This window comes from Babylonia areolata, chromosome 12, assembly GCF_041734735.1.
Source record: "Babylonia areolata isolate BAREFJ2019XMU chromosome 12, ASM4173473v1, whole genome shotgun sequence".
Taxonomy (NCBI): domain Eukaryota; kingdom Metazoa; phylum Mollusca; class Gastropoda; order Neogastropoda; family Buccinidae; genus Babylonia; species Babylonia areolata.
In genome coordinates, this window is record NC_134887.1 from 32,047,285 (window position 1) to 32,065,546 (window position 18,262).

Genomic DNA, 18,262 nt, shown 5'->3' on the forward strand with positions numbered 1-18,262 from the left:
AGAGAGAGAGAGAGAGAGAGAGAGATAAACTGTTAAAGGTAAAGCAAAATGCAAACCTGTCCATATGAACCAACCAACAGTGCTCCTACAAGGATCAGTCTGCAGCAGTTCTCCTAAAAGCAGTACCAGCACTATGAGGAATTTAATCTCTTGTCATTGTCATAATGTTTCAGTTCATCTGTCTCAGCTCTCTGGGTTGTTGTTGTTGTTTTTGTTTGTTTGTTCATGTGCTGTCAGTGTCATTCAAAGGCTTTTTTTTTTCTTGATTTGACTTAAAATGTGTTTTGCAGGAGGAGAGAAAAAAGATATCATTTGACTTTGTGTGCAAAGTGGCCAAAGCAGAACGTGAGGTAAGCCTGATAGATAGATAGATATGTGTATCTCTCTCTCACTCTCTCTCTGTGTATATATATGTATCTCTCTCTCTCTCTCTCTATATATATATATATATATATATATATATATACAGAGAGAAAGATAGATACATATAGAGAGATAGATATACAGATCAAAAAAAAATTTTTTTTTTTAGATTATGTATATTGTTAAGTGTTATAACTTTATGATTGAATTTTCCTTCACCTATAGCCGGCATGTTGTCTGCCTCCTCAGGGATCTTTGTTCCTCCGAAAACGGAGTATGGCTGCTTACATGGCAGTGTAAAAACGGTCATACACGTAAAAGCCCACTCGTGTACATTCGAGTGAATGTGGGAGTTGCAGCCCACGGCCACGAATGAAGAAGAAGTTTTGTTTATTAATCTCATTTCATACGGAGTGATGGCCTAGAGGTAATGCGTCCGCCTAGGAAGCGAGAGAATCTGAACGCACTGGTTTGAATCACGGCTCAGCCGCTGATATTTTCTCCCCCTCCACTAGACCTTGAGTGGTGGTCTGGAGACGCTAGTCATTCGGATGAAACGATAAACCGAGGTCCCATGTGCAGCATGCACTTAGCGCACGTAAAAGAACCCACGGCAACAAAAGGGTTGTCCATGGCAAAATTCTGTAGAAAAATCCACTTCGATAGGAATTTCACACAGAGAAATCTGTTGTGATAAAAAGAAATACAAATACAAATTCGAATACAAAATACAAATTTTAGGCTGTATTATATATATATATATATACATGTTTTGCACGTTCTCAAGGCCTGACCACCTCTGGGTTTTTTTGAGGTTTTTTGTTTGTTTGTTTAATTATATTTTTTAAGTAGTTATGATGTATCTAATATGGATCAGTCTGTACGCTTTGACACTTTTTTTTGTTTGTTTTTTTTGTTTGATTAAATTTTTGAAGTAGTTAGATGTATCTTCTTCTTCTTCTTCTTCTGCGTTCGTGGGCTGCAACTCCCACGTTCACTCGTATGCACACGAGTGGGCTTTTACGTGTATGACCGTTTTTACCCCGCCATGTAGGCAGCCATACTCCACTTTCAGGGGTGTGCATGCTGGGAATGTTCTTGTTTCCATAACCCACCGAACGCCGACATGGATTACAGGATCTTTAACATGCGTATTTGATCTTCTGCTTGCATATACACACGAAAGGGGTTCAGGCACTAGCAGGTCTGCACATATGTTGACCTGGGAGATCGTAAAAATCTCCACCCGAGATTGAAAGTCCAACGCTTCAACCACTTGGTTATTGTCCCCGTCTATGATGTATCTAATATGGATCAGTCTGCACGCTTTGACACCTTGAGCTGAAACAGAAGCGTGATGTATAAAGATTGGTCAGACCCCCCCCCCACAAGATACTTTGGAACCTGCTTCAGTTGAAAAAGGAAAAGAATCTAAATTGCAGCATGGACAAGCAAAGGGTGTATGGATTGACGGAAAAGTGTGACGGGGATCTCTGGTCTTGGCCTTGTGGGTGAGATGTTGAACAGAGTTGACTCTTGTGGAGCAGGGGTCCATACACACACACACACACACACACACACACACACAAACACACACACACACACACACACACACGTGAGATTGTGTTGATTCTTCAGTTATTTGTACTTTTTATGAATTTTTGAAATTTTGGGTATTGCGAAATCCTCAAAATTTTCAATGGGTAAAAAGATTGGAACTGCTATGAATTAAAACCCAGAGAATATTTTCATACATACTCGTGAGAAAACTTCAATAAGATGTCATAAAACAATCATGCAAAGTCTCAGGGTTGTAGGTTTACTCATCATTGAGCAAGTCCAAGGTATGTTGTCAAGGCCAGAAACTTGACGACTTGCGTCAAAATTGAACAAAAAATTATTATTAAATACTTAAGTGATTCAGCAAGCAATCTTTATTGGCAGTTTTTTTGTTTTTTTTTGGGGGGGGTTTTGGGGGTTGTTGTTTTTTGTTAAAGACATCTTTGCAGTGGAAAAACTTATGCATTATGATAGAAGAGATGTTCAAGAATCAAAATCCATCAGAAACCCAAATTATGAAAATTTGGTCTTTTTTGCACTGCCGTGTTCCCCCTTAAAAAGAAAAGGAACGCACTGTGTTTCAGGAGGGAAACCAGCTGTACAACGCAGGACTGTACAACAAAGCCTGGACCAAGTACAAACAGGTCAGTGCCAGAGAGAGAGAGAGAGAGAATGAGATCGTGTCTACCTCACCTTTTTCAGACATTGTGCATGAAACTACCCTGTATGTGATTTTATATGTTGCATGGCCTTGACAACGTTTGAGCATTTCAATGGTAAGAAGACCGATTACAGGGGGAAGAAAGAGAGAGAGAGAGAGAGAGAGAGAGAGAGAGAAAATAAAAAAGACAGAATAAAGAGATGAGAGAAGAAAAAAAAAAAGAAAGAAAAAGAAAAGACAACAGAAAGGAGAAAAATGATGACGGAAGGGGGGAAAAAAAAAAAAAGAAGAGAGAGAGAGAGAGAGACAAAGAGAGAGAGAGAGAGAACAAAAAAGAAAAAAAAAAAAGTGGGAAAGAGCCTTCCAAGGATGCTGAGACTATCCTGCTCATTTGCAGAAATTTTACGCATCCACTGATTTCTCCACAAAGAAAAAAAAGAAGAAAAAAAGGTCAGTGCCTCTGGTAGCAGGGCTGTTGGTCGTATGGATGGATGGATGCCGATACTTACACAGCGCCTATCCTCGGTCAGAGACCAAGCTCAAAGCACATAACGAACACGGGGACATTTGCACAACAGGCTGCCTACCTGGGTGAAGCCGACTGACGGCTGCCATTGAGCGCTCTTCCTTCGTGTCCTGTGTCGTTCAATCAGGTTTCAGTCATGCACACGTACACACTCATGTAGACGTGTAACATTTTACGTGTAAGACATAGGCAGCCATACTCCATTTTTGGGGGTGTGCATGCTGGGTATGTTCTTGTTTCTATAACCCGCCAAACACCGACACAGAATACAGGATCTTTAACATCCATATTTGATCTGCATGCATGTTTGTATTTGTATTTCTTTTTATCACAACAGATTTCTCTGTGTGAAATTCTGGCTGCTCTCCCCCGGGAGAGCGCGTCGCTACACTACAGCGCCACCCATTTTTTTGTATTTTTTCCTGCATGCAGTTTTATTTGTTTTTCCTATCAAAGTGGATTTTTCTACAGAATTTTGCCAGGAACAACCCTTCTGTTGCCGTGGGTTCTTTTTACATGCACTAAGTGCATGCTGCGCACAGGACCTCGGTTTATCGTCTCATCCGAATGACTTGCATTCAGACCACCACTCAAGGTCTAGTGGAGGGGGAGAAGATATCGGTGGCTGAGCTGTGATTCAAACCAGCGCATTCAGATTCTCTCGCTTCCTAGGCTGACGCGTTACCTCTAGGCCATCACTGTAATACACATAAAGGGTATTCAGGCACTAGCAGGTCTGCACATGTTGACCAGGGAGATCTGAAAACTCTCCACCCTTTACCCACCCGGCGCACTTAGCAAGATTCGAATCCGGGACCCTCAGATTGAAAGTCCAACGCTTGAACCACTCGGCGATTGCGTATATGGCAGCGGGTTCATTTAGTTTGGTGCGTTTGATGTATTTTGATAGATGTAAATCTTGACAATCTGTGTTGGACTTGCGGTCCAGTGTTCACCAGTGACCAGGGTTCCAGTCCCTGTTCCAGCATGGTGTTGTGTCCTTGGGGAAAGGGGATTCACTCTGAGATTCCTCGCTCCACCCAGGTGTGAATGAGAGTGCCTGACTTCAGCTGGGGGAAGGTTCAAATGGTGGAACTAGATGATTGGGCCCTGTGTGACGTTGGTGACACGTGTGACTGCACGTAGGAGGAGAGAGAGAGGCACTGGTGACATGCGGCATTGGTTACACATGTGACAACATTGACACGTGTGACATTGGTGATGTGTGTGACTCTGTGATATATGTGGCGTTGCTGACGTATGTGAGATTGGTGACACATGTGACGTGAGATTCCTCGCTCCACCCAGGTGTGAATGGGTACCTGACTTCAGCTGGGGGAAGGTTCAAATGGCGGAACAAGATGATTGGGCCCTGTGTGACGTTGGTGACGAGGAGAGAGAGGGGCACTGGTGACATGCGTGACACTGGTGACGTGTGTGACACATTTGACGTTGGTGACGTGTGTGACTGCACATAGGAAGAGAGAGAGGGGGGCACTGGTGACATGCGGCATTGGTTACACGTGTAACATCGTTGACACATGTGACATTGGTGATGTGTGTGACTCTGTGATATATGTGGCGTTGCTGACGTATGTGAGATTGGTGACACATGTGACGCTGGTGACATGTGTGACTGCATTCAGGAAGAGAGTGACATTGGTGACATGTGTGACATTGGTGACTCATGTGACATTGGTGACTCATGTTATATTGCTTACATTGGTGACATGTGACACTGATGACATGTGTAACTGCACACAGGCAGAGAGGTACTGGTGATGAGTGTGACATTGGTGACATGTATGACATAGCTAACATCTGTGACATTGGTGACTCATGTGACATTGCTAACATGTGTGACATTGATGACACATGTGATATTGCTAATGTGTGTGACATTGGTGACACGTGTGACATTGCTAACGTGTGTGACATTGGTGACTCATGTGACATTGGTGACACGTGTGACATTGGTGACGAGTGTGACATTGGTGATGAGTGTGACATTGATGACACGTGTGACATTGGTGACGAGTGTGACATTGGTAATGAGTGTAACATTGATGACACGTGTGACACTGCTAACGTGTGTGACATTGGTGACGAGTGTGACATTGGTGACGAGTGTGACATTGGTGACGAGTGTGACATTGGTGACACGTGTGTGTGACATTGGTGACGAGTGTGACATTGGTGACGAGTGTGACATTGGTGACACGTGTGACATTGGTGACGAGTGTGACATTGGTGACGAGTGTGACATTGGTGACACGTGTGACATTGGTGACACGTGTGACATTGCTAACGTGTGTGACATTGGTGACATGCGTGACATTGCTAACGTGTGACATTGCTAACGTGTGTGACATTGGTGACGAGTGTGACATTGGTGACACGTGTGACATTGCTAACGTGTGTGACATTGGTGAAGCATGTGACATGTGTGACTGCAGACAGTAAGAGAGTGACATCGGTGACATGTGACTGCACACAGTAAGAGAGTGACACGTGTGACACATATGACACTGACGACACACATGTGTGACACTCCATCCACACAGGCGGGGAAGATCCTGGAGGACTACCACCTGAAGAACGAGGCGGAGGAGGAGCAGCAGAAGAAGGTGTTGGTTCGGGTCTACATCAACATGGCGCTGTGCTGCCAGAAGCTGAAGCAGAACGGCATCACCATCACCTACTGCAACAAGGCCCTGGCCTTAAACCCCCACAATGTCAAGGCCATCTATCATAAGGCACAGGTTGGTGTAGGGGTGAGGTCCCACAATGTCAAGGCCATCTGTCACAAGGCACAGGTTGGTGTTGGAGGAAGGTCCCACAATGTCAAGGCCATCTGTCACAAGGCACAGGTTGGTGTAGGGGTGAGGTCCCACAATGTCAAGGCCATCTGTCACAAGGCACAGGTTGGTGTAGAGGGGAAGGTCCCACAATGTCAAGGCCATCTGTCACAAGGCACAGGTTGGTGTAGGGGTGAGGTCCCACAATGTCAAGGCCATCTGTCACAAGGCACAGGTTGGTGTAGGGGTGAGGTCCCACAATGTCAAGGCCATCTGTCACAAGGCACAGGCTGGTGTAGGGGGGATGTCCCACAATGTTAAGGCCATCTGTCACAAGGCACAGGTTGGTGTTGAGGGGAAGGTCCCACAATGTCAAGGCCATCTGTCACAAGGCACAGGTTGGTGTAGGGGTGAGGTCCCACAATGTCAAGGCCATCTGTCACAAGGCACAGGTTGGTGTAGGGTTGAGGTCCCACAATGTCAAGGCCATCTGTCACAAGGCACAGGTTGGTGTAGGGGGGGAAGGTCCCACAATGTCAAGGCCATCTATGACAAGGCACAGGTTGGTGTGGTGGGGCGCACACACACACGCACGCACGTGCGTACACACACACACACACACACACACACACAGAGCCTTCTCCCCTCCCACTTTCTCCCTCCTGTATATTTTGATTGTGTTTTATGGGTTGTTTTTTTTTTCCTTTTGCTCATCCCCCCCCCCCCCCCCCCCCCCCCCCCTTTATTTAGCTTCATTCCCTCTTCAGGGTGAGGGCTGGATGTAAAAAAAAAAATTTTAAAAAAAGTATGTTACATGCTTATTTATTACCCTCGATGATATAAGATTTTGTCTTGTCGTGTAGATGAAAACTGACAGCCTGTCGCTGCCTGTGTTTCTTCAGGCCCTGCACTTCATGTCGGAGTTTGAGGATGCCAGAAACCTGTACCTGAAGGCTCAGAGGCTGGACAGTGCCAACAAGGCCATCGCCAGCGCTCTGAGGAAGCTGGACCAGTGAGTGCTGTCTTCTGCCCACTTTTTTTTTTTTTTTTTTTTTTTTTTTTTTTTTGCTGCTGCCCAACATTTGCACGGTTTCAGTGGCATTACTCCCATAACTCCCCGTTCATTCTGATTCCCCCCTAACATGGAGTGGTGGCCTAGAGGTAACGTGTCCGCCTAGGAAGCGAGAGAGAATCTGAGCGCGCTGGTTCGAATCACGGCTCAGCCGCCGATATTTTCTCCCCCTCCACTAGACCTTGAGTGGTGGTCTGGACGCTAGTCATTCGGATGAGACGATAAACCGAGGTCCCATGTGCAGCATGCACTTAGTGCACGTAAAAGAACCCACGGTAACAAAAGGGTTGTTCCTGGCAAAATTCTGTAGAAAAATCCACTTCGATAGGAAAAACAAATAAAACTGCACGCAGGAAAAAATACCAAAAAAATGGGTGGCGCTGTAGTATAGCGACGCGCTCTCCCAGGGGAGAGCAGCCGGAATTTCACACAGAGAAATCTGTTGTGATAAAAAGAAATACAAATACAAATGGCCATCACAGTCTGTGTCAGCAGTCTGCAGGGAAGCACCGATGTTAGGTCGCCAAGAGGCCACACTAGAGGAGACCCTGCACTCCTGCTGAGTCACTTCGGTGGTGTTCAGTAGTGCCTGTTCTGATTTAACGTACTTGGGACACCTCCTACTAAGCCCCCTACTAATGACAATAATGGCTTAGTCGTGGAGCCAGACTGAGTGAGCGTCCCTCCCAGAGTGGAGACCGCCACCATGTCCCTCCTATCCAGCAACAGCCCCCCCCCACCCCACCCCCCCATGAATCTGCTGACGCTGAAGACGTTGACCAGCCTCACCCCACTGATGCAGCTGTCTTCTTCCACGTGGTGACCAGCATCAGTATGCTGATGAAAACTGTCGTGTTTGTGGGAGGTTGCTGTGTTGCAGTTGGGCGTGATTAAACCGGGCTGCCGAGGGGCGTGCTGTTAGTTGATAGGGGACCCAGTGGGGCGCAGTCCATTGGTGTGTTCGTGTCTCCAGTGAGGGCGATCTGGCGATCGTAGCGGTCCCCGGGATTACTCGCAACTGACACAGCGCTAGCTTTCTGTGACACAGCTTACCATTCTTCTTCGTTCGTGGGCTGTAACTCCCACATCCACACTCGTATGTACACGAGTGGGATTTTATGTTTGTGACCGTATTTACCCAGCCATGTAGGCAGCTGTACTCTGTTTTTCGGGGGTGTGCATGCTGGGTATATTCTTGTTTCCATAACCCACCAAACGGGGACGTAGATTACAGGATCTTTAACGTGCGTATTTGATCTTCAGCTTGCGTATACACACGCAGGGGGTTCAGGCACAAGCAGGTCTGCACATATGTTGACGTGGGAGATGGGTAAAAATCTCCACCCTTTACTCCACCAGGCGCCGTCACCGAGATTCGAACCTGGGACCCTCAGGTTGAAAGTCAACGCTTTGACCACTGGACTTTTACTCCCGTTACAGCTTACCATAACTTAAGGAACAGGTTGGGGGTGTGGGGGGTGGGGGTGGAGATTGAAGTTGACTTTGTTGAGTCACGGGCCGGAGTGGTCGGTGGTTCTGTTGACAGCACTGTATGTGTGTGGTTCCCTGCTGTGTGACAGTTTGGGGGGTGTGGGTGGGGGTGGGGATGGAGAGTGAAGTTGACTTTGTTGAGTCACGGGCCGGAGTGGTTGGTGGTTCTGTTGACAGCACTGTATGTGTGTGGTTCCCCGCTGTGTGACAGTTTGGGGGTGTGGGGGGTGGGGGGTGGGGATGGAGAGTGAAGTTGACTTTGTTGAGTCACGGGCCGGAGTGGTCGGTGGTTCTGTTGACAGCACTGTATGTGTGTGGTTCCCCGCTGTGTGACAGTTTGGGGGGTGTGGGGGGGGTGTGGGGGGTGGGGGTGGAGATTGAAGTTGACTTTGTTGAGTCACGGGCCGGAGTGGTCGGTGGTTCTGTTGACAGCACTGTATGTGTGTGGTTCCCCGCTGTGTGACAGTTTGGGGGGTGTGGGGGGGTGTGGGGGGTGGGGGTGGAGATTGAAGTTGACTTTGTTGAGTCACGGGCCGGAGTGGTCGGTGGTTCTGTTGACAGCACTGTATGTGTGTGGTTCCCCGCTGTGTGACAGTTTTGGGGGGTTGTGGGTGGGTGTGGGGGGTGGGGGTGGAGATTGAAGTTGACTTCGTTGAGTCACGGGCTGGAGTGGTCGGTGGTTCTGTTGACAGCACTGTATGTGTGTGGTTCCCCGCTGTGTGACAGTTTGGGGGGTGTGGGGGGGTGTGGGGGGGTGGGGATGGAGAGTGAAGTTGACTTTCGTTGAGTCACGGGCTGGAGTGGTCGGTGGTTCTGTTGACAGCACTGTATGTGTGTGGTTCCCCGCTGTGTGACAGTTTGGGGGGGTGTGGGTGGGGGTGGGGGGTGGGGATGGAGAGTGAAGTTGACTTTGTTGAGTCACGGGCCGGAGTGGTCGGTGGTTCTGGTGACAGCACTGTATGTGTGTGGTTCCCCGCTGTGTGACAGTTTGGGGGGTGTGCGGGTGGGGGTGGGGGATGGAGAGTGAAGTTGACTTTGTTGAGTCACGGGCCGGAGTGGTTGGTGGTTCTGTTGACAGCACTGGAGTGATGGCCTAGAGGTAACGCGTCCGCCTAGGAAGCGAGAGAATCTGTGCGCGCTGGTTCGAATCACGGCACAGCCCCCGAAATTTTCTCCCCCTCCTCTAGACCTTGAGTGGTGGTCTGGACGCTAGTCATTCGGATGAGACGATAAACCGAGGTCCCGTGTGCAGCATGCACTTAGCGCACGTAAAAGAACCCACGGCAACAAAAGGGTTGTTCCTGGCAAAATTCTGTAGAAAAATCCACTTCAATAGGAAAAACAAATAAAACTGCACACAGGAAAAAATACAAAAAAATGGGTGGCGCTGTAGTATGGCGACGCGCTCTCCCTGGGGAGAGCAGCCCGAATTTCACACAGAGAAATCTGTTGTGATAAAAGAAATACAAATACAAATACAAATGGCTTCCGCTGTGTGCAGTGACATGAAGAATGTGCCATTCACTAGAGAGACTCACGAGTGTGTCGAGTCGGTGGTGTCTCTTCCTGTCTGGACAACGTGCTTGGACAACACTAAGTTGCCCTTATTTAAGGGCCATCACCACCTTATCTGCCCAACTGATCTCCCTCCCAATGAGCCCCACCATCCCTCCTCTCACTCTCTCCCCCACCACACACTCTCTCCTCTCTCTCTTCTAACATACACCACTCTCTCTATCCTCCTCTCTCTTCACACATACCTCATCTTCTGTAAACTCTCTTTTCGAGCTCACACACTCTGCGACTAACACCATTTTCGTACCTTACAACACTTGATAGGACCCAATGCCCGCACACACCAATTGATCACCACACCATACCATCGACCACACATATATACCCCAAACACTTCACACTGACACACCTACATTTTTTTGCTCTTTTAACACATCGTTTTGGGATGGCAAGACTTCCATTTTTTTACTTGGTGTTGTTTTTTTGTTTGCTCTTTTTGTTGCCATTCATTGTTCCAGCACACACATACACACGATATTATATTGTATTTGATCAGTTTCCCAAAACGGACAAGTTAGATTGGGTTTTAGTGTTTTGTTTTCGTTGGTTTTATTTGTGGGTTTACGCAAAAGTCTAATATTGATACGACCTTGATGTAAATTTTCTTCTCTTTTCCTTTTTTTTAATTCACATATTTTTATATTGACCAGATTAGGTTAAAGTCAACGTGGTTCTTTTATCCACCGGTGTTCTGGGTTTTTTATACTTGGTATGTTTTGTTGGTGTTTTTTGATGATGGATTTGGAGATAAGTTTGATTAGTTGATCCAAAGGTGTTGTTGTTGGTGGGTGTGGGGGGGGGGGTGGATTAGGTTGCCATTGTGTCTTTCGAGGTGTGTTTGTGGGTTGTGTTTTTAGGATGATTTTGGGGTGAGATAATATTCTTGAGGGATTTTTGGGGTGTTAAATAAAAATTGAAATGTAATTTTGGTCGCATGGTAACAGTTTGCTTTTGGGTTTTGGGTGGTGGATTGAGGTTTTTTGGTTTTTTAATTTCATCTTGGTGCAGTAGTGTAATTTTTCTGTTTTTCGTTATTTGTTCCCCATAATCTTGGATGGCCGGTTGTCTCTTTCCGTGTGTGTCTGTTTTTTTTTTGTTTTGTCAGTATGTCTTGAGCAATAGCTCTTCCTGACTTTTGTTCTTGGGGTTTTTGGTGGTTTTTTTTTTTTTTGTTTCTTTTTTTTTTTTATTTTAAAGGATATGTGGTTGGTTGTGTTTTGTAAAAGTTACATTGTTATGATGAAAACGTCTTCCGTTTGTTGTTGTTTGTTTATTTATTTATTATTTTTTTCTTTCCCCGCAGCCTCGCCATGGAGGAGGAGAGGAGGGCGACAGTGGCCTGCGCTTAGAACAACTGTGAGCAGAAGATTGGAGGTGTGTGAAATTCTTCCCCTAAAGAGTGTGGTGGTACACACACCTGAATATTAGTCATTCCCGTAGCATGAATTAGCGTTTGGTTCACGATGTGGTGTTGTTGTGTGTGATGTCATGGTGTGGTCGTGTGTGCAGTTTGGGGGGTGGGTGAGTATGATAAGTTTTTGATTGATATGAAGTTGTTTTGATTTCACGGTCTGGGTTGTGTTTTTTTGCAGCCTTGTTTGTATCTGTTATGTCTTGGAGCAAATTGGTGGGATATGGTATGGAATGTATTTTGTGGGAGTTTTTTTTGGTTTTTTTTGTGCACATTTGGTGACGTCAGTGCAAGAACTCCCCTTGACGATTAGCCTTTCACATTGCCGGATCACAGAACCCAGAATCTGGAGATGCTTTCCAGAGCTGTCGCTGACAGGCGAATTTAGTGCAGTGGAGCGGACCTGACGTTGTGAGTGGTCCGCGCAGGGGAACCGTGAGGTCATCGGCTCATTGGGCGGGGCTTGATGCAGGTGTTAGCGTTCGGGGTGTAGGGTTGTGGGTTGCCACTGTTGAATATGGTTTAGGGGTGGGGTGGGGATGGAGAGTGAAGTTGACTTTGTTGAGTCACGGGCCGGAGTGGTCGGTGGTTCTGTTGACAGCACTGTATGTGTGTGGTTCCCCGCTGTGTGACAGTTTGGGGGGGGTGTGGGTGGGGGTGGGGGGTGGGGATGGAGAGTGAAGTTGACTTTGTTGAGTCACGGGCCGGAGTGGTCGGTGGTTCTGTGGACAGCACTGTATGTGTGTGGTTCCCCGCTGTGTGCAGAGACATGAAGAAGTTTGCCATTCAGTCAGAGAGCTACAAGAAGATGTGTGAGCGGATGGTGTCCTCTTCCGTGTCGGACAGTGGGGGCAGCAACACTGAAGGTTGGTCCGTTTTGTTACGAGGGGCCCTCACCACCCTTCTCTCTCTCTCTCTCTCTCTCTCTCTCTCTCTCTCACACACACACACACACTCTCTCTCTCTCTCATACACACATACACTCTCTCTCTCTCTCTCTCTCTCTCTCTCTCTCTCACACACACACACACACACACACACACTCTCTCTCTCTCTCTCTCTCTCTCGCACACACACACACACTCTCTCTCTCTCTCGCTCGCACACACACACACTCTCTCTCTCTCTCTCTCTCTCTCTCACACACACACTCTCTCACACACACACACATTTTTGTACACTTACAACACTTGAGGCATACACAAGCCCATGCACACACACACACACACACACACACACACACACACACACACACATACATATATATATATACACCACAAACACATGCACACTACACACTCAAATCCACTTTTTTTTTCTTTTTTCTTTTTAAAACACACAGTTTTGGGATGGCAAGAGTGTTGTCGGTTTTTTTTTTGGTTGTTTGTTTTTGTTTTGTTTGACTCTTTTTTTGTTGCATTTATTGTTTTATATATATATATATATATATTATTTGGATGACAGTCGTCTAATACCAAGTTAGATTGGGGTTTGGTTTTGTTTGTTTTTGGTGTTTTTTTTATTTTGTTGTGTTTATTCGAATATTTTATTATTGGTACGACCATTGTCTCTTCTTTTTTTTTTTTTTAATTAATTAATTTTTTTATTATTGCAAAAGATTATTGGAATGGCAGTGGTCTCTTTCTAAAGCACTGGGTGTTTTCAGGGGCGTTTTTGGGGGGTTGTTTTTTTTATTAATGATAGATTATTGAGATAAATTGTATTAGTCTCTTCCCAAAGGTTTTGTTTTTGTTTTTGTTTTTTTTTTGGTGGGGGGGGGGGATTAGTGAGATTGCAATTGTCTCTTTCTCAGTTGTTTGTTTGTTTTTAGATGCATTATTGGGATGGCAATAATCACTTCTTGAGGGATTTTTGGGGTTTAAAAAAAAATTTATAATACATTCTTGGGATGGCAATAGTTTCTTTCTGAGGTTTTGTTCTGTTGTGGTTTTTGGGGGTTTTTTTGGGGTGTTTTTTGAAGATATATTCTTGGGATGGCAGTAGTCTCTAAGGTTTTGTTCTGTTTTTGTTTTTTGTTTAATATATATTCTTGGGATGGCAATAGTCTCTTTCTGTGTGTGTGTGTTTTTTTTTTGGTTTTTTTTTTTTTTTTAAGATACATTCTTGGGATGGTAATAGTCTCTTCCTGACGTTTTGTTCTTGTGGGTTTTTTTTTTTTTTTTTTTTTTTTTAAGATATGTTTGTTGTTTTTGTAAAAGTTACCTTGTTATGACTGGAAGAAAACCTTAGTCATTCAGTCTTTCATTGTTTTTTTTGTTTTATTTTATTTATTTATTTTTTTCTTTCCCCAGCAGCCTCCCCACAGGAGGAGGAGAAGGAGGGCGACCAGTGCTCCCTGCGCTTCAGAACAACTGTGGAGCAGAAGATTCAGTGAGTGCTGTGTGAAATTCTTGCCCCTAAATAGAGCTGTGCAGCCAACAACCATCTACCTGAATATCTAGTCATCAGCCCCATCATCCACATGTAATATGCAGCTTTTTGTTCACACGTGTACACGTGTGTGTGTGTGTGTGCGTGTGAGCATGTGTGTGTGTGTGCAGTGCGTGCATGCATGAGTATGCACAAGTTTTTATATTGATATGCACTTGTATGTATCTTATTTCTACTGTATCTGTGTTTGTGTATGATTTTCGATTTATGTTCGTATCTTGTTATGTCTCGGAGCTAAATGGCTGGGATACTGTGTCATGAACTGTATTTTGTGGGGTTTTTTCTTAGTGTTTTTTCGTAGATGTGACAGTTTTGTGTTGACAGCAAGAACAAGAACATGACCCCTTGAGACTGAAGCTCTTTCACTGTTGCAGGGAGTTCTACAGGAACCCAGACATCGTGGAGATGCCTTTCCCAGAGCTGTCGCTGACAGTGCCAGAAATCAGTGCATCGTGGAGGCGGCTGAACGCTTGGAGATGATGGTCCAGCGCAGGGGAACCGTGAGTGTCATCGGCTCTTTGTTGGGCTGGGGGTTTGAATCCGGGGTTTAGCGTTCGGGGGGGGGGGGGGGGGGGGGGGAGGACTTCTTGAGAATATGGTTTAGAGGTTAGGGGGAAACACGGTGCTTTGCAGAATGTTCTTTTCAAGCCTGAAGCGATAATAGTTGTTTGGTTTTTCTAGCAAGAGACCATATTACGCTACCTTGTTTTTTCTAACAACAAAACATATTGCTGTTACCGTCAGTAATTCATGGGAATCTCCCGGGTCCTTACCCAGCAGGGTGTTACTGCTGGCACGTGCAGCTCCTTTGAGACTGTGGAGTTGATTTCTGTTCCATCGGCAGCATGCTGTATGTTTTGAAAACGACTGTAATACTGTGCAGTGTTTTCTAAATAAATGAATCTCAACCTTCAGCAAGTGCTTGCTCAGCACTTATGGCTAACTCCTGTTCTGCAGGCTGCATTGAAAAATATTTATAAAAAAAAAGAAAAAAAGAGAGACTATTGAAGTCATTCTGTCAGTGTCTCACCAGCCATCGTCTCTCTGTCTTTTCAGCTAGCTTTGACCAAGGCAGGGGTCATAGTAAGAGTGGTGGCTCGGTGGTAATGTATTGCATTGCATTTTGTCACAGCAGATTTCTCTGTATGAAATTCAGGCCACTCTCGCTCCCCAGGGAGAGAGTGTCGTCCCAGTGCAGCACCACCATTTTTTTTCTCTTCTGCCTGCACATGTATTTTATTTTCCCACCAAAGATTTGATTTCTCCATGTGATATTTCCAGGTGATGCAAACCCTTTTGCCACCCTGGGTTCTTTTATAAGCGCTACGTGCATGCTGCACACGGAACTTCCGTTTAGCGTTTCATCCAAATGACTGGCATCCAGACCACCCACTCGAGGTCTAGCAGAGGGAGAGAAAATACTGGCGAGTGTTGGAGAGGAACCTGCGCGCTCAGATTCTCTGGCTTCCTGGGTGGACTGGGCCGCCACTCCCTGTGCCCGACTGGGAAGCGAGAGTCCATCAGGGGACTAGGGCTTTTAGTGCGCATGGAACTGCCAATCATCATCTCCTCTTCTTCTTCTTCTGCGTTCGTGGGCTGCAACTCCCACGTTCACTCGTATGCACACGAGTGGGCTTTTACATGTATGACCGTTTTTACCCCGCCATGTAGGCAGCCACACTCTGCTTTCAGGGATGTGCATGCTGGGTATGTTGTTTCCATAACCCACCGAACGCTGACATGGATTACAGGATCTTTAACGTGCGTATTTGATCTTCTGCTTGCATATACACACGAAGGGGGTTCAGGCACTGGCAGGTCTGCACATATGTTGACCTGGGAGATAGCAAAAATCTCCACCCTTTACCCACCAGGCGCCGTCACCGTGATTCGAACCCGGGACCCTCAGATTGACAGTCCAACGCTTTAACCACTCGGCTATTGCGCCCGTCCATCATCTCCTCGACTTGGGAGAGAGGATGAGGCCAGGAATCGAACCCAGACCCTCAGTGACACTGTATTGGCAGATAGTAAAGAGTCTTAACCCTTCTGCTACGCCCCTTCATGGATGCATTCATTAACCCTTTGAGCCCTGAGTTCCTGAGCAGTTTTAACCCTTCTGCCTGATCTCCTGAGCCAAAATTTACAAATAATTGGTATTTAATGTGTCACGGCAGATATAAAAAGAGTGCCCTGACCACCGCTTTACCGGTGGTAGAGAAAAATGACATGATGCCTAGCCACTGGTTGAGCGATGCGTAAACACTTGTGTCGTGTTTTGCTATTGGTTGACTTGTATTGAAATTGATCTTTTTTATCCAAAGCGCATGCGCAAAACACAGTGAAAAGGCGCGGCCATGTTGGTACTACGTTCGCTGACGTCAGAATATTACGGTTTTTCTGATTGGCTCTTCAATATAAGTCAACCAATAAGCAAAACACGACACAAGTGTTTACGCACCGCTCAGCTGGTGGCTAGGCATTATGTCATTTTTCTCTACCACCGGTAAAGCGGTGGTCAGGGCTCAAAGGGTTAATTTGTTTGATGATGTGTTTTTTGTTTCAGGGCAACTCAGCCAGACTGGTGATCATTAAGAAGGGCTCAAAGGGTTAATTTGTTTGATGATGTGTTTTTTGTTTCAGGGCAACTCAGCCAGACTGGTGATCATTAAGAAGGGCTGAAAGGGTTAATTTGTTTGATGATGTGTTTTTTGTTTCAGGGCAACTCGGCCAGAATGGTGATCATTAAGAAGGGCTCAAAGGGTTAATTTGTTTGATGATGTGTTTTTTTGTTTCAGGGCAACTCGGCCAGAATGGTGATCATTAAGAAGGGCTCAAAGGGTTAATTTGTTTGATGATGTGTTTTTTGTTTCAGGGCAACTCGGCCAGAATGGTGATCATTAAGAAGAAGAGCCAGCTGCAGTTTGAAAAATGATTTGAGGAGATGAGGACTTGGTTGGAGTGCAACTTTTTCCTCTTTTTTTTTTTTTCTTCTTTGTATGAGAGAAAGAGAGTAAAAGTACAAAAATACTGTATGGTAAGGGAGTGGATGATGTTTTTGATTTTGGGTCGGAAGTAAGGCTCATTTCTTTGCAAGTTGTTCTTTGTGTTGAATGATGATCAGGATGATGGTCCAGAAACAGTTAATTTTGGGCTCAGAAAATGAGTTTTGATTTCTGTATAATTTGCTTAGTGTTTTGTTTTGTTTTCTGTTAATACTCCCCCCCCCCCCCCCCCCCCAGTAAACATGAGTATCACAGCCAAAGTATAAGGGAGGTAATAGGGTAATAGAGGAGCCAAATATTCAGCAAGGGAAGTGACCATGGAGTGATGGCCTAGAGGTAACGCGTCCGCCTAGGAAGCGAGAGAATCTGAGCGCGCTGGTTCGAATCACGGCTCAGCCGCCGATAATTTCTCCCCCTCCACTAGACCTTGAGTGGTGGTCTGGACGCTAGTCATTCGGATGAGACGATAAACCGAGGTCCCATGTGCAGCATGCACTTAGCGCACGTAAAAGAACCCACGGCAACAAAAGGGTTGTTCCTGGCAAAATCCTGTAGAAAAATCCACTTCAATAGGAAAAACAAATAAAACTGCACGCAGGGGGAAAAAAAAAAAAAAAATGGGTGGCGCTGTAGTATAGCGACGCGCTCTCCCTGGGGAGAGCAGCCCGAATTTCACACAGAGAAATCTGTTGTGATAACAAGAAATACAAATACAATAGTAAGGAGGGGAAGAGGGGAGGTCGGTTGCTCGCTTGCCAGCAGGCCGCCACCTTGCTGTGGGCTACTGCCTGCCATGGGAAGGCACTTGTTTGTTATCTGGCAAAAGCCTCTCCCTCTCTCTCATTGAGCTGGCAGTTCTGTTGTGGCTGAAAATTACCTTCATTTTGATTTATACAAACAACTGGACAACAGAGAGAGAGAGAGAATGTTAGCTGTAAAATGTTAATGTGTGTCACTGTGTGTGTGTGTGTGTGTGTGGCAGTTAGCTGTGAATCAGCCTGTGTGTGTGAATACATGCACCCAAGTGTGTGCTTGTGCTTGTGTTAGTATTATTGTTTAAACTTTTGTTTTTCACTGTTTATATTTGTTTTATTTGTAATGGTGCTGAATTACCTGTTTTATTGTTATACTTGTCATTAAAAGTTGATGATGGTAACAGTGAAACATATTTTTTTGTGTGTGTACTGTATTGACTTCTTTTGATTTCTGGACAGGCAGTTGTGGACTTAAAAACATTTTCTTGGGAACCATTTCATGAATTAAAATCTTGCAATAGGCCAAATTCATTACCCACCAAACCAAAAAAATATATATAAATTTCTTTTTTTGCATGGATTTGTAAGAGGTAT

General features: G+C 45.5%; 1 protein-coding gene across 3 annotated transcripts in view; it reads left to right on the top strand.

Annotated features, from left to right (window-relative positions):
* Window positions 1–17,512, top strand: part of LOC143288533 (inactive peptidyl-prolyl cis-trans isomerase FKBP6-like) — a 28,392-nt gene extending 10,880 nt beyond the window's left edge. The window contains exons 7-14 of one of the 3 annotated variants that reach the window (XM_076597121.1): window positions 291–350; window positions 2,508–2,567; window positions 5,675–5,872; window positions 6,811–6,920; window positions 12,223–12,323; window positions 13,770–13,848; window positions 14,283–14,408; window positions 16,784–17,512. In XM_076597121.1, the coding sequence (XP_076453236.1) occupies window positions 291–350; window positions 2,508–2,567; window positions 5,675–5,872; window positions 6,811–6,920; window positions 12,223–12,323; window positions 13,770–13,848; window positions 14,283–14,388 (714 nt within the window). In that variant the 3' untranslated portion in view covers window positions 14,389–14,408; window positions 16,784–17,512. Of the gene's footprint in view, window positions 1–290; window positions 351–2,507; window positions 2,568–5,674; window positions 5,873–6,810; window positions 6,921–12,222; window positions 12,324–13,769; window positions 13,849–14,282; window positions 14,409–16,628; window positions 16,661–16,783 lie in introns of those variants that run through there. The other 2 variants (XM_076597123.1, XM_076597122.1) reach the window with 2 other exon arrangements.
* Window positions 17,513–18,262: the final 750 nt, after the last annotated feature.